General features: G+C 34.5%; 3 protein-coding genes across 3 annotated transcripts in view; 1 reads left to right on the top strand and 2 right to left on the bottom strand.

The window, feature by feature from the left end:
- Nucleotides 1–600: 600 nt before the first annotated feature.
- On the top strand, nucleotides 601–3,541 carry LOC124946514 (coiled-coil domain-containing protein 102A). Its single transcript, XM_047487276.1, has 6 exons — nucleotides 601–1,254; nucleotides 1,400–2,130; nucleotides 2,203–2,638; nucleotides 2,713–2,987; nucleotides 3,056–3,132; nucleotides 3,206–3,541. The coding sequence occupies exons 1-6, from the start codon at nucleotides 1,144–1,146 to the stop codon at nucleotides 3,226–3,228; spliced, it is 1,653 nt and encodes a 550-aa protein (XP_047343232.1). The 5' UTR covers nucleotides 601–1,143; the 3' UTR covers nucleotides 3,229–3,541.
- Nucleotides 3,542–4,359: 818 nt separating this feature from the next.
- Nucleotides 4,360–10,453, bottom strand: LOC124946569. The gene is made up of 6 exons (XM_047487393.1): nucleotides 9,892–10,453; nucleotides 8,991–9,074; nucleotides 8,742–8,900; nucleotides 8,278–8,665; nucleotides 6,815–8,203; nucleotides 4,360–6,733 (listed from the first exon to the last, which is right to left on the bottom strand). The coding sequence occupies exons 1-6, from the start codon at nucleotides 9,949–9,951 to the stop codon at nucleotides 4,383–4,385; spliced, it is 4,431 nt and encodes a 1,476-aa protein (XP_047343349.1). The 5' UTR covers nucleotides 9,952–10,453; the 3' UTR covers nucleotides 4,360–4,382.
- A 2,055-nt stretch (nucleotides 10,454–12,508) lies between these two features.
- LOC124946571 (zinc finger protein 267-like) overlaps nucleotides 12,509–15,000 on the bottom strand; it is a 4,232-nt gene continuing 1,740 nt past the window's right edge. Inside the window, exons 2-3 of the mRNA XM_047487406.1 lie at nucleotides 13,603–14,475; nucleotides 12,509–13,501 (exon numbers count right to left, since the gene is read on the bottom strand). Of these exons, the coding sequence (XP_047343362.1) occupies nucleotides 12,789–13,501; nucleotides 13,603–14,475 (1,586 nt within the window). The 3' untranslated portion in view covers nucleotides 12,509–12,788. The remainder of the gene's footprint in view (nucleotides 13,502–13,602; nucleotides 14,476–15,000) is intronic.

Here is a 15,000-nt window from a genome sequence, read left to right as displayed (position 1 = left end):
CTATTTTTCACGAGTATTTTTATCCCGTTTATTGGCTGCCCGCTTCACAAACTGTCGGCTGGATATTAATCATCCGACTCTTACAACTCTGCTTTTATTTCTTCCAAGAATGAAGAATAGAAAGGATGGGAGAAGAAATTCAGGGGACGAAAGCTTGAGCTCCTTCATTACTATTATTAAACTAGAGAACAGTTTCTTCTTACAAACATTCAATAATTATGAAAATATTTCAATAATTTTGAACATTTTTTTCGATCAAAATTGTTCCATACTTTCACATTTTATCATGTATATGTAATTTATCTTATAAGAAAATGTTATGATTTTTATCGTTATCGTTCTATTAGTTACTAAATTTATAAAGAAAATTAACGCCGAGGTTTACTTTTTAATATAATATAATCTGTTTTTAAAATGAATAATGTATATTAAAAAGGAAATAAAATTCGAACTTTTATCCCCCCAAGAGATGGCAGCACAATATATTGCCACGTGCTAATAACAAACCACTCGAGTAAATTCATATAGTTTGATAGTATTTGCATAGATGGCAGATAAACATGTTTACTGCCATTGTAGTTATTATTATTTTTTTTTTAATTTATCACTACCTTATCAAGCCAAGACAATGTTGTATGTTTGTATAAGATATAGAAATGATATTTTATTGTAAGTGTTTAAAAGAATTTCAGAGAAAGTTTAATCAAAAAGGAGAGTACGGAAAATAACGACACTAGCGAACCTATGAATTTGCGGATGTGCGATTGAAATCTTTAGTTTTCCATAGTAGTGATTTTTTCTGTATATTTGTAATATATCGTTTATAGATATTCAATATACCTACTTGATTGAAGACAAACAAATATTATCTTAATTATATTAAATTCGATAAATACATATGAATGTAACGTGTGTGCACCTGCATGCAAGTGCATGCGAAAAGATAAAACATACGTAAACTGATTGCTTTTATACTGATATATCATATAGGAAATCTCTTTTATACGATGAAGAGAAAAATATAATAAAGAGATTGTATAAATAACGTGTGATATCTATTCACAAATATTATTGATTTGCATTGTTTCCTAGAATTCAATTGTAATTTTATTAGAAAGGTAATATAGGTTAGATTTTGGAGTCATGGCACAGTCGACAGCCAGTGGAACGTCATCTCGACGATACATGAGAGAACATGATGTTAATGTATCTTCTTCGTCACGTTATATGGATAGTGAATGGGAAACTAAAGAGGTAATATTACATATTTGTTAACTATTATTTTTATTTGTTTTTTTTATCTTCTTTAATAATTATTATAATTTATTGGATTATTAATATAAAGGATGGGAATTATTTTATATTAGAAATATTTTTTTATTCATCTTGTTAATCTTAGGCCTTACGGCAGAGAGAATTGGAGGAAGCTAGGGCACGAGCTGCTCAAATGGAAAAAACTATGAGGTGGTGGTCAGATTGTACTGCTAATTGGCGTGAAAAGTGGAGCAAAGTTAGAAACGAAAGGAACATGGCAAGGGAAGAGGCCAAAGCACTCAGAGCAAAATTAGAAATTGCTATGAAAGATGCTAATACATATAAACATGAATCTCAAGAATTAGAAATGAAGAATGAACAGTTGAAAAATGAAATGGAGAAAATACATATGTTACTTTTGAAACATGCAGGACAGTTCAATCAACAAATATTCTCGGTGCTGGAATCGGATTCACAATTGAGAAGTACGCTTGGAATTGACGAATTATTAGATTTTTACAATAATGTAGAACAACAAGAAAAAGGAAGTCAGAAAGAAGCATTATCATGCCAACGGTCATTTGAAGAATCAAACGTTAATGTTGGTAATCATACTGCTTTACCAGATAGAGACATTGAAGAATATGTACTTCAAGGTGCAGTTCCAAAACATGCAGTAGAATTATACAAAGAAGGTTCCTTGAGTACGTTAGACAGAGATATTGCACAATTAGTTGCAGAATCTTCAATAGAAAGTAAAGCAGAGAAACGGCAATCTTCTATAGAAATGTACAATGAAGAAATATTAGCACAGAAACTTTCTATGTTACAACTTAGATTGGATGAAGCTACCAAAACTATTTCTGCTGAAAGAGAGTAAGTCTTTATATAATTAATATCTTTTATCTAGAACATTACTTTTTCTTAATGCTAATGTTGTATTTATAGAGAAAAGAATTCATTGCACAGAGGTATAGAGAAATTGAGAGCGGAAGTTACACAGTTACAAGAACAGTGTGTTGAACTTCAAGAAAGTAGAGCTGATGCTATGAGAGAGCTCTTGGAGTTAAAAGAACGATATCAAGATGAACTTAGTACTGCACACAATGATTTGGTTGTTGAAACTTTAAGTAAAGAAGGAATGGATCGTAGATTATCTGAATTATGGACAGAATTAGGAAAATTACAAGCTGAAAATGCGGCAGAATGGGGTAAACGTGAACGTTTGGAGACTGAAAAAATTTCATTAGAGAGAGAAAATAAGCAATTACGTATTGAATTGCATGACTTACAAGAAAGATTAGAATCACGACGATCTCGTCCTCTTTCCACTATAGATACAGATGGAAAGCTGTTACAGCAAGAGCTTTTAGATAGAAACAAGGTTTATATTTTATAGAAATTTATTTATGTTTTGTAAAGGATTAATTGTTTTACATACTTTAATTTTTTTATCAGGAATTGTCAGATATAAAACATTCTCAAACAAAATTGAAGAAACTCTTGGGTGAAAAAACAACAGAATTATCACACGCGATACGAAGACTGGAGCAATACGAAGGAGAGGTTAAAAGAGTGAGAGGAAGAGTAGATGAACTTAAAAAAGAATTATCTTTAGCTCAAGATGAACTAGATGCTACAACCAATAGTGTACGTAAATTACAGCGGGTTAATGAAGATCTTTTAGAGCAACTACAGTCAGCAAATGTACAATTAGAACATTTTAAAAACAGGTAAATTTTAATTTTCTATATAATATAATTATATTTTCTAAATTAATCATATTCTGCTTCATTATTAGTTCTGAAACAAGTGGAGTGAACAGATCTGTGGAATCATTAGATAATAAATTACAAGATGATGAGGAATTATCTGATGGTATGCTTTAATTTGTCTATAATTTAAGAATAAGCTAATATGAAATTATTTTTTGAGACATTTATTGTTTTAGATTATGAAGCAAATCAAGCCTAATACATAATTGCTATGGTAAACATATTCATATTTCGTTTAGATAAGAAAATAGATGGAGTAAACAAATCGTTAGGAGGTAAAAATAATTTATATTTCTTATATTCCTATAATCTTAACACTCCACTGACAACATTCTTTCATTAGCGACTTTGTAAATGTGTATACATAGTAATCAGCAAAATAGGTATTTTGTCTTATTCCTGTAAATGTATTTTTAAAACACTATGCACTTATAAGATTTATTTATATGTTTAATTATTTTCAGTTTTTTTATTTCATATGTATGAAATTTCAATTTTTATTGTAAATAATCTTTACTTTTTATATATTTCTTCATTTTAATTTGTACATCTTTATTTAATGAAGATTTAGATTTTTTAAAGTTTATATTTTTTATAATTTTTTGTATGTATGTACACACTGTATATATTATAAGAAAAAGTAATAACACATGCAATTTTTTAAAAGACTTACGAAATGTACAAGTCATGATACCTGATTCGTATGGTTCAAATCCTTATGTCAATGTTGAAAATGTAAGTAGAATATGATAAAGCAATAATGCATTTACCTATGTGCCCGTGATTTTAGTATTACAGTTATGAGATATGTTATACTAATTGTAACTAGAGAACAAACATTTTTAGAAATAGTCAGAGTAAAAGTATTTTTAAATTATTGACTCATAAAAATTAGCTTATGATTGAATGAATAAAAACGAATAATACTCTTCTTTTATTCCGAATGTACTTTATTAGTAAATCTATGAATAACAGTTGGGCAGTAATACGATAACATGCATTAAAATATTTTCAAAGAGAAATATTGCTCATTTAGAAATATAATTATAATAATTATAATAATTCTAATAATAATAATCTCTCCTATGAAATTATGATGTTTATATAATAGTTACATATTTAAAAAACGATATATTTGTTTTCTTCAATTATACATATTTTTATGGCAGAAAGCAATCTATGAAAGAGATTACGTATATTAACTAAATGGACAATAAAAATTTTACTAGTGAATATTATAAAATAATACAATATGTTTATATATATATATATATATATATATATATATATATATATATAATAATAATAATAATAATAATAATAATAATAATATAATACACACAGTGTGATTAATTAACACTTCATTGGTGTACCATCGGGATATGTTGGTACTTTAGGTTTGCAAATTTTTGTTCTACCATTAGAACCGTATACGATATTGCAAGAAAATGTAAAATATCCGCACGTGGAACTTTTAGTATAATATCGATGTTCGTATTTTTTTTGAGAGCTTTTGTTATCATCTATTTTACCAGCGACACTATTTGTTACAGTATAGTAACTAGGTCTAATCGATTTATCTAAATCACGTGTAAGAAAACTATTAGATGACGATCGAGTAGGAGCGTTGAGGTGGTCACCATTATTTTTAGAAATAGGAGTTCCTGTAAAGCGAGAATAATTGTTACGAAGCGATCGTGTTTCCGAAACAAGCGATTTGTTTTCAAGAGTATTATTTGGTTGCGCTGGAATTAATGCAACAGTTTGCGATTGAGCTTTCCCATCGCCTTTAGCAACTGTATCATCACCGGCAATTGATAATACTCTTCCACGAAAACCAGGTGGAATGGTATAACCTGGTAAGGATTGACCTGGTTGTAATCTGTCACCTTCTTGTGCAGTATTTGAGTCCTGAGTAACTCGAACATCATATCGATTAGCATTGCCGATCTGTATCATTTGCGATTGATGTTGATCTTCTAGTTTTTTATTAGAAGAAAAAGTTTCTAAGTTGGGTGGAGGATTTTGTCTAACGGGCGAATCATAATCTTCGTCTTCATACTGATCTTCGTATTCTTCCTCCCCATAAACTGGTTCAGCTGCATGTTTGTTGTCTATAGATTGTTCTTTCCTATTCATTGAAGCTTCTGCTTTTTCTTTTGATATACCACTAACAACCGTTTGTCGAGAACTTGAGCTAGTCTGTAAACCATGCCGTTGCGCCTGAATACGACTAAAATCGGCATCACTCGAGACAGTTGTTACTTCTGTGGCGTCGTTTTTAGATAACGATGGTATATTACTTGGTTTATATGACCTATAAATTTCAGAATTAGTAAGATTGAAGTTAAATGGCTTTCTAGAAGCTGCTGCGCCAGATCCTGAGCCAGCCTGTGCAGCACCGGTATAAGTGATACCATATTGAAATGATCCCTGTAACTGAGATTGAGATTGACCTCTATGAGCTCCACTTTGAGCAGACGCCGCACCTCCACCACGGAAGGGAAGCGAATGTTTTTCAACTTTATTATCATTTTTTAAATATGGCTGAAAACCAATCTGTGCCTGGCTAGAAGTGCTACCTTCACCATTTGCTTGTGCATCAGCCATTCCACCTTTAGAACTGGCTTGCACCTGAGAGGTAGTTCCATGATTCCAACCGCTACTTTGAGCTCCCGTCGAAGTATCACCAGAATCAGAATTTAATTGAACCTGAGCTTGACTCTTTCCACGACCAGCAACACCTTCTGCATTACTTACAGCACCATCTTTACCGCCACTTATTTCAGCTTGAGCACTTCTATTAATATCACGGGTACCAGCTTGCGCCGAAAATGATGCAGAACCACTGTAAATTCCAGACACTTGAGATTGTGCAGTACCCTGTCCGTATTTACCTTGGGCGGATGCACTTGCTTCTGTACCAGAATCAACTTGTTTTACGGAACTAGCTGCTTGGGTATCTGCACCATCATCTTCTGCACTCGTAAGCGAAATATCTTTAGGTTTTTGATAATATTGTGACGCCTCTACGGTACCGACGCTTCCTGGATATTGACCTGGAATTGTTTGACCGCCGATTCCACCTGGATAGTATTGATTAATAGTAGGATATTGAGGGATACTAGGAATATTTGTAATTTGACCAGAAGGTAGTATTCCGGAAGGAGGATATTGTACACCTCCTGTTCCTGTAGGTCCTGTTCCTGATATGACACTTCCAGGATAAGTTCCAACACCTCCTGGCAAAAATACACTAGAACCTGGATAACCTCCACCTGTAGTAGTCACTCCAGTAGCTCCGCTTCCTGGTAAAGGTGCTCCTGGATATACGGTTCCTGGAGTTATAAATCTAGTCATACCTGGTTGTGCTACTCCTCCTTGTGGAGTACTAATTCCCGGTATTCCAGGATAAGATATAGAAGTGCCGACGTCTGTTTTAGCAGATGTAACAATATTAGGAATAATTCCTGCACCAGAAACTCCTCTTCCATCCGTTGTGACAACTCTACCAGGATAAGTAGGACCTCCCGTAACAACAGTACCAGGAATTCCAACAGGATACATTCCACTACCACCCACAGTAGGAACTCCTTGACCACTAACACTCGTTGTGTCTACTCCAAGTGGAACTCCACCAGGATATGTTACCGTTCCACCTGTCCCAGTACTAGTCGGATAAGAAACTCCTGGAATTGAAGTTTCTGAAAAAAGTAATTGTCCATAAAACTATATTTCTAACGTCATAAAGCTACATTTCTATCGTCACAGTTTATATACGATACCTGCTGGGTAACGTTCTCCAGGTCGACGTAATACTTCTGATGGAACACGTCCAGGTATTATAGTACCTCTTACAGGTTCTGAGTAAGTTCCACCATCTGTTGTTATAGTTCCTCGAATATCACCACTAGGATAAGTACTACCTCCAGTTGGTACAGTTCCCCGTGCAGTACCTCCAGGATACACTCCAACTCCAGTAGTTCCTGTTACGGGTCCAACTGGATATGCTACACCACCTCTAATTGGCACAGTTCCCGGTACAATACCTCCAGGATATACTCCAGCTCCTCCTGTTGCTGTAGTTCCTGTTACTGTGCCACCAGGATATGCTACATCACCTCCAGTTGACACAGTTCCCGGTGCAGTACTTCCAGGATACATTCCAGCTTCTCCTGTTATAGTTCCTGTTACAGGTCCACCTGGATATGCTACACCACCTCCAGTTGGCACACTTCCCGGTGCAGTACCTCCAGGATATACTCCAGCTCCAGTAGTCCTTGTTATGGTGCCACTAGGATATGCTACATCACCTCTAGTTAGCACAGTCCCCGGTGCAATACCTCCAGGATATATTTTAACTCCAGTAGTTCCTGTTACGGGTCCACCTGGATATGCTACACCACCTCCAGTTGGCACACTTCCCGGTGCAGCACCTCCAGGATATATTCCAGCTCCAGTAGTTCTTGTTATGGTACCACCAGGATATACTATACCACCTCCAGTTGGAACAGTTCCGGGTGCAGTACCTCCAGGATATACTCCAGCTCCTTCTATTGCTTCTGTTCCTGTTATGGTGCCACCAGGATATACCACATCACCTCCAGTTTGCACAGTTCCAGGTGGAACACCGCCAGGATACATTACACCAGTTCCCGGAACAGTACCACCAGGCCCACCACCTCCTGTTGTTCCTGGTATGATGCTTCCAGGGTAAGTTGGAACACCTCCTGGCACATATGCACCTGGATAAGCTCCACTTGGTACAACACCAGGATATTGTCCTGGTGTTACACTTCCCGGTCCAATTGGTCCAGTGGGATATGTTCCAGTTCCTGGTTGAATTCCTCCAGGATAAGTTTGCCAATCAGGGACAGTACTTTTTGGTACCGTAGATCCAGGAACTATAGTTTTAGGATAATGCTCAGCCCCTTCTGTTGGTCTAGTGCCAGGTACCATACTTCCAGGATAATCTACCGCTATCATTCTTCCTGGAGTTCCACCAGTACCTGGTCCAGTAATATATTGTCCTTCCTTAGGCAATCCTTGAATCTGTAATTTACCTGGAATTTGGTCTACGTGAAGAGCATAATCAGGTTGATATCCTGGACAGTCTTCACAACCATTTCCACTTGAAGACATACTTTGTGCTTGGCCCATACCATGATTACCAGCTAAAATATTTAAATTCAATAAATGATAAGATATCCTAGAATATCAAGATATAATAGAAATTGTCGATACATACCAACAACTGCTCGAGATGACTGCTGTGTTGCTTCCGCTTCGGCTTTGCCTTCTGTTTGCCCATCGTTACCAAGATTTAAATATTGCGATTGAGTTTGTCCTCGGAACCTTCCACGAAACTGTGACGTTTGACGACGTATTCGAATTTTCTCGAATTCTTCGTTCAATTTTTTTCGATTCTCTAATTGAATTTCTCTCTTAGCTCGACTGAGAAGCGGTATCAATACAACATCAGCAACTCTTTTCGACGAGATATCATTTTCATCAATTGGAATCTCGTTTAAGAACGGATCCAAATCATTTCCTACAATTGGTTTAGTTTCTTGAAGGAGATAAATATTACGGCCTCGACAAAAATCTACGATTCGACCTCCTGCTTCACGCCATGCCTAATTTGAAAGAAATATGATCGAGATCATGAAAATTATTCTAAAAATTTGATTACATATTTAAATAGACTTTTACCTCGAGCTTCGTTAATGTCTCATTTGGAACATAAAGGACTTTTGAATTTTGTTTTTCGCGATATCTTATTCGAACATCTTGATAATGTTTTACGTGATCCTCTTTCAACCTCTCAAGATAACAAGCATTTTCTTTTCTATCTTTATAAGCGATGAAAAACTGTTAACGATGAAAGAATGATCATTAATAGTCTATCATTATGGATACCTAGTACGGTAAATAGAGAGAGAGATTGAATTGTCAATTTACCGTTTGATCATCAGTGAAAGCCCATTCTTTGTTGATTGATTCATCTAACTTGTCATTAATCGAACGATCAAAACGAGTTTTCTTCTGTAAATAAAATAAAATATTGGATTTAACGTCGATTTCATCAAATTCGTATACTATATTCAAGTTAGTCAAGATTTCGAGACTTTGATTTTCTCTTAAACTCGAGCTTTCACGATATCATATCGTATGTTTCTAACAATAATTTTTTATTGGAGGAAGAAAGTAGAGCTAAAAAAAGGCAGGATAGACAAATCGGGAGCAGGCCAAGTAATTTCATATCGGTTCCGTTTATCTCGTGAACTCTGATCTTCAAATCTCTTTTAGAAACATCTTCTAGTCACATGAATCAGAATATGATCCGTGCTACTAACCTGTTCTAATTCGACAATATGATTATATTAAATTAATAAACAATTTAACAATCACGATATACGTTTATCAATTAGAATAAAATAATTATTAATTATAATAATTAAATAACAATTAATTATTATTTATTCATAATTTCTTTTTTCATTATCTTTTTCGATAGAAAGACAACAAAAGACATTCGTTCGAACAAAAAACATGTTTAGAAATTATCTGAAATGATTTTCTGCACGTCTATCTAAATTCTAATGGAAAAAGAGAATAGTCTTCATAACTACGCAGAAAATTTATGCAAAAATATAACGTAAATTAATGCACTCTCAACAAGTTGAAATCTGATAAAACTTATCATACGAATAATTTCACTTTCGCACATTTTACGGATAATTGCAGTTTTGCAGAACGTGCTTTTAAAATCCTTTTTAAAATAATTGTCTAGAGATTTTTTTTTTTAAAGGAAATACGAAAGACAAGATAATAAAAATTTTTTTAATAATAACGAACTTACAGAATAATACGAAAATGCCGTATTTATGAAGCAGATCAGGATAAAGAGGATTGGCCGCATGGCTTGTGCCTCTTCGGGACGTTTCTACTATTAATTTCTACGTTGATCTTCGTTGCTGCCGAGTCGTCAACTCCCACTCTGTTCACTCCTTCTCTTCTTCTTATTCTTCTTCCACTTCCTCTTTACCGGTTCACTCATACTCGCACATTTCACGGTGGAACATCGATTTAAAGAGTTATTGCAAAAATTCGACGAAATAAAATAAAAGAAAATTTTCAAATGAACATTTTAAACGATGTTAGAAAAAGATTTATTACTTATTATCGGTCGACATCATTTAAATAACGTTGTCATTTTTTTTTTCTTGCGAACTGATAGAAAGAATTCTAAGAAGAAGACATATTGTGAGTGTTGCGTTATCTCTACTCTCGCTCGACTTCATGCGGATCTTGTTACCTAAACTTATGATGTGAATATGTGTCTTTGCCGGCAACAACCAAGATATACTTTCGTGAAGTCCGATAAATATTGATACTACGAAATGTGTATTCACACAATTGAGATCTTGTATTTTCATAATTCAAACTTGTTGTCTTTAATATATATATATATATATAATAATAATTATACAAATGGAAAATAAGACCATCGTGTTTTTTATCTATGAAATTAATTAGAATTTTGCATTAATAACTAAATATATATATATATATATATATATATATATATATATATATATATAAATATATATATATGTTATATAAACGAAAGATTTGTTTTTTATCTATGCAATTATTTTTATATTAATTTTCTTTTCTATTTATATATAACATCTGATTACTAGATAAAATATATAATTCTTATAGAGAAAATTTAACTGTATCGATCACATTAATTTTCATTGACATGAATCGATCTCTTTGCATGACTGAATAAGAGATGCAAAGAAGACGTTGACATGGTCGTCATCGTCATCGTTATCGATCGAAATGATTTCTTCTTCGTATGTCCTAATTATTGACTTCAATTCATTTACTAAATACAGCAACTCTCTGTTTATTATAGTTCGAGGCATCACTAACGATCGTACGGTTCATCAATCCGATAATGGGACCAATGAATAAAAACAAAACGAATAACTGACATAGACTACTTCTCTTAATGGGAATTTACATCTTGTTCAATGATTTCATATTAATTATTGAAGAAAAGGAAAATACAAAAAATATGTACACGATAATAGATATATATGTATATATTTATATATATATATATATATTTCTTGTTGCGATGGACAAATAGTTTCACAATTCGTACAAAAAGTGAGTAAAATATTCACATAAGGCACTCCGATACTACAAATGGCACATACAATTATTTACAATAAACAGCGTATCAAACTGTCTTTAATAATATGACTATGCATCATGTTCATCTAATTTCTAAATACGACAAAATTGGGAATGCTATTTACAATGTTCGAGTAAAATGATTACTACGGTAATGTTAAAAGAAAGAAAGAAAGAGAAAGAAAAGATGTAAATACTCGAATTTGATCAGTAATTAGGATATTACATAATATCATTGATCCTTTTACTGATCTAACGAGATATAAAACTATCTTACAATAATTTTGTTTTTGAGTAAATATTAATAATATTATATCCTTTCGTATATTAATAACCGTTGCCACTCGAGTTCTCGTGGTAACCACCTCACTCGTGGCAATTCCTACTTTATCGAGCTGCGATAATGTTCATTTATATTTTTCAATATATCATCGTTCGATGGAAAGTTAATTTTTAGAACAGAGAATGAACAAGACTCGCAAGAATAACATAACGAGTCGCTTCGATGCGAAGGGTTACGCGCTCGTTGTAGCAAAACGGACTCGACTAGTTCACACTCTGATCCTTACCGACAGTCGGTAAAGGATAAAACACAAATGAAGAAAAATTCTTAATTATCATATATACTGTAACCTACATACAACATATAAGATTTATCATTAAAATTTGTTCAATCACAGATAGAATACATTAGAGATATAAGTAATTTTACGATAATTAGTATTGTCTTAAATCCATTTAAACATTTTACGATTACTTTCACGATTTCTTATACGAATTTGACAAAGAGAATATTTCTTAAATTAATTATTTTAGTTGGACTAAATCTAAACCGAGAAATTTTTTACTCAAATTTATGAAATATTAAAATCAATCGTACTACCTTAATTAAAAACAATTCGTAAATTCTACTGTACAGATCTAATATCACTATGATTTCGTTAATGTTCTTCGTGTAACTAGGTACGCTCGTATGATTATATACAATCCGCGAGGCACCTTTCTTAGCTGCCTTGAAGAGCACGAAAAGAGATTCTATTGTTGAATCTAATTATAAAATAATTATATCAATGTCACTGTAATTCAATTAAGATTTGTAATAAAAAAATGACGTCTCTTGTTTTGGAAAATTTGTCAAATAGCGTAGAAATTTGGACGATCATTCAGCCGTTGATAATGAAATATAATAAAATAAAAAAAAAGATGTCCTTAAGATACGATCAATCAAAAGAACTCTGGAAACGTCATTTAAAGATATAATGCGTATGATGTCTTAGAACGTTAATATTAATTACAACTATTTTCTACATGGTCCCTAATTAGGAAGATACTTTAGACAATACCCGTTCACGTAATGCACGTTGATCATTATTTAAATTCGGCACTTCGTCATCACGTGTCGGAAATCGACACACCTTTGGCATCGAAACAAAGTAAAATTGATCTCACCTCGATTACACAATTTCGTTCTATAAAAACAAAAGGAAATAAAATAGGAGACTAATAAAAAGAAACTAGTCGATAAGATCGAAATTTTTTTTCGTTGTTTCACGCGATCGCCAAATTGAGTGTCATCGTTGTGGGTCTCGAGAAAGCCGAAGTTCTCGTTGACTCAGAATAATCAAAGGTATTAGAAGGTTTTTTAGCTTCATTGAATCGACCCAAGTGTTCTGGATTGGGTGATATCACCGAGGTTCTAATGACCATGCTGGAAACGATCTCAGTGGTTTTAATCTCTTGCGACTTCCCATCAAGTTCTTTGAAAGGACGCTTAGCTGGTGGTGGAGTAACATTCTCGGTAGCACCAGTGTGTTTGATGATAGCTGAAAATGCTGATGGTGGACAGGTTTGATCATGTTGAAGACCTAAACGTGGAACGATCACGCTGGTTGGTGAAGCTGTCATACAGGAAGACGTTGTCGTTGTACTCGTCGTGGCCATTGCCGTCGTTGTCGTAGTCTGCAAGTCATTCAAAGCATCCAAAGCCGTTGAAACAGGTTCGTTCGTTCTACCGGATGTTATCGATGAGTTAGACGTTGTCTTTCGTTCGCTCGATTCGTTCTTCTCCATGGAGGAGCGATGATGCGCTCGCATACAGGACGATTCTTCATGTTTATAAAGATAAGACTTTAAAGCAAATGCCTTGCCACATCGAGCACACACGTGCGGTTTTGTGTTCGAATGTGTTTGGATATGTGCACGGAGATTCGACTTGTCGGCGAAAGCTTTGTTACAAATCGTACACTTGAACGGTTTCTCACCTATAATCGAAAAAAAAAAGAAGAGAGAAAAAAGATTTAGTTCGTTTCTCAATTATGTTTAATTTGAGTCATTTCATTGACCATGTCGTATTGTTGCTTACCTGTGTGCGTGCGTATATGTCCTTGAAGCAACCATGGCCTGGAAAAGCACTTGCCACAATAGTGACACTTGCAGCCCTGATTATGAGTCCTAACGTGCATACTGAAGGCAGGCATGCTTACATAAACCTTGTCACAATGTGGACACCTCCTGGCCTTCTTATCACCGAGCGATCTATGTGTTTGCCTATGTCTGGCTAGATTGGAGGACGTAGAATATTTTTTTCCACAGTCGGGACATTCGTGATCCTCGTTATCCTCGCTTTTTGCATTTTCTAAATTACTCTGAATAGTTCTACGAGCTTGTTGAGCGGTAGGATTTGGTGGTTCGCTGACATTAGTTGCCTTTGGAGGTGGTTCAATTTTGTTTTCCGTCACGAAGGGAGTTTCTTCCCGGGGATGATTTGTCTGATGATGATGATGATTTCTGTGATGATGACGATGATGTGAAGGCGATAGTCTTTTAATCCCAAGCATCTCTCGTTCATTTTCGATACTCTCGAAGAAGAATCTCGTCCTTTCCAAACTTTGTTCTTCCTCATAGGTATTTCGCCGTTCCTGAAGACGTTGCTGTTGGTGAAGATGATGATGATGGTGATGATGATGATGATCCTTCGTTCTGGGCACAACTGTTCTGCTACATTTTTCCGTAGGATCGGTACATCTCGGTGAACTTGATCGTTGATAGATCAAATTGTTAGGATGAATTAAGGTACCGGCTGCTGCAGCAAGGCTTACTTCCGCAAGTTTCGTAAGATTGTACAATTCTTCCGGACATTCCGAGGAGGTCTCACTGCCGCATTCGCTAGCACCATCGGAAGTAGGCTGAGCACTACCATATTCGGCTAGCCTAACACCTCGTTCAGGACTTTGACCTGTATATAAAAAAGAATAATTTTTTTTTTTTTCTTTATCTTCTCAATATTTTAAGATTATCAAGTTCATGCCTCGTGCGTTCAATGTACTCGAGCATATCGACGGCTTCGCGTCGAAACGTTGAAAGCTCGAGTGTTAACAATACCAAGTTAGTCTGGCAAACTTCCAATAAGCCTCGAACTCGCATAAATTCCTATCGACATCTCGAAGTTTTCCTGCCTGCTCTTTTTAACATCACTTAGTACAAAATGGAAGCATCTTAAAAACCTTTTTGACATGAGATAGACGAATCTCGATAATGATAGATTACTTATGTTACTCCTCTTTTGAAAATAGAAATACATCTCTTGATTTATCGATAGTTAAACTCAACAGGTGGTTCTTTCGTGGCCGAATAAGCTTGAATTAGCTCATGAAGTAAATACCTTCAGTTAGTTTATTTTAAACGGAAAAAGTGAAAGAAGGAAGAAGATTCTATACGGCTAATTATTTTTTTCATTCTCTTATTTTCTCACTTTACTTCG

This window comes from Vespa velutina, chromosome 2 (genome assembly GCF_912470025.1).
Source record: "Vespa velutina chromosome 2, iVesVel2.1, whole genome shotgun sequence".
Lineage (NCBI taxonomy): Eukaryota > Metazoa > Arthropoda > Insecta > Hymenoptera > Vespidae > Vespa > Vespa velutina.
The sequence above is the reverse complement of the archived record's forward strand: the minus strand, read 5'-3'. Positions and strand labels throughout refer to the sequence as shown.

Bases quoted from the DNA above. Each gene is read 5' to 3' on its own strand.
- LOC124946514 (XM_047487276.1), top strand. From the start codon at position 1,144: ATGGCACAGTCGACAGCCAGTGGAACGTCATCTCGACGATACATGAGA. The intron at 2,639-2,712 runs GTTTATATTTTA...TTTTTTTATCAG, and splicing joins AGCTTTTAGATAGAAACAAG to GAATTGTCAGATATAAAACA. The intron at 2,988-3,055 runs GTAAATTTTAAT...CTTCATTATTAG, and splicing joins TTAGAACATTTTAAAAACAG to TTCTGAAACAAGTGGAGTGA.
- LOC124946569 (XM_047487393.1), bottom strand. From the start codon at position 9,951: ATGCGGCCAATCCTCTTTATCCTGATCTGCTTCATAAATACGGCATTT. The intron at 8,204-8,277 runs GTATGTATCGAC...TAAATATTTTAG, and splicing joins GTCATCTCGAGCAGTTGTTG to CTGGTAATCATGGTATGGGC. The intron at 6,734-6,814 runs GTATCGTATATA...TACTTTTTTCAG, and splicing joins TGGAGAACGTTACCCAGCAG to AAACTTCAATTCCAGGAGTT.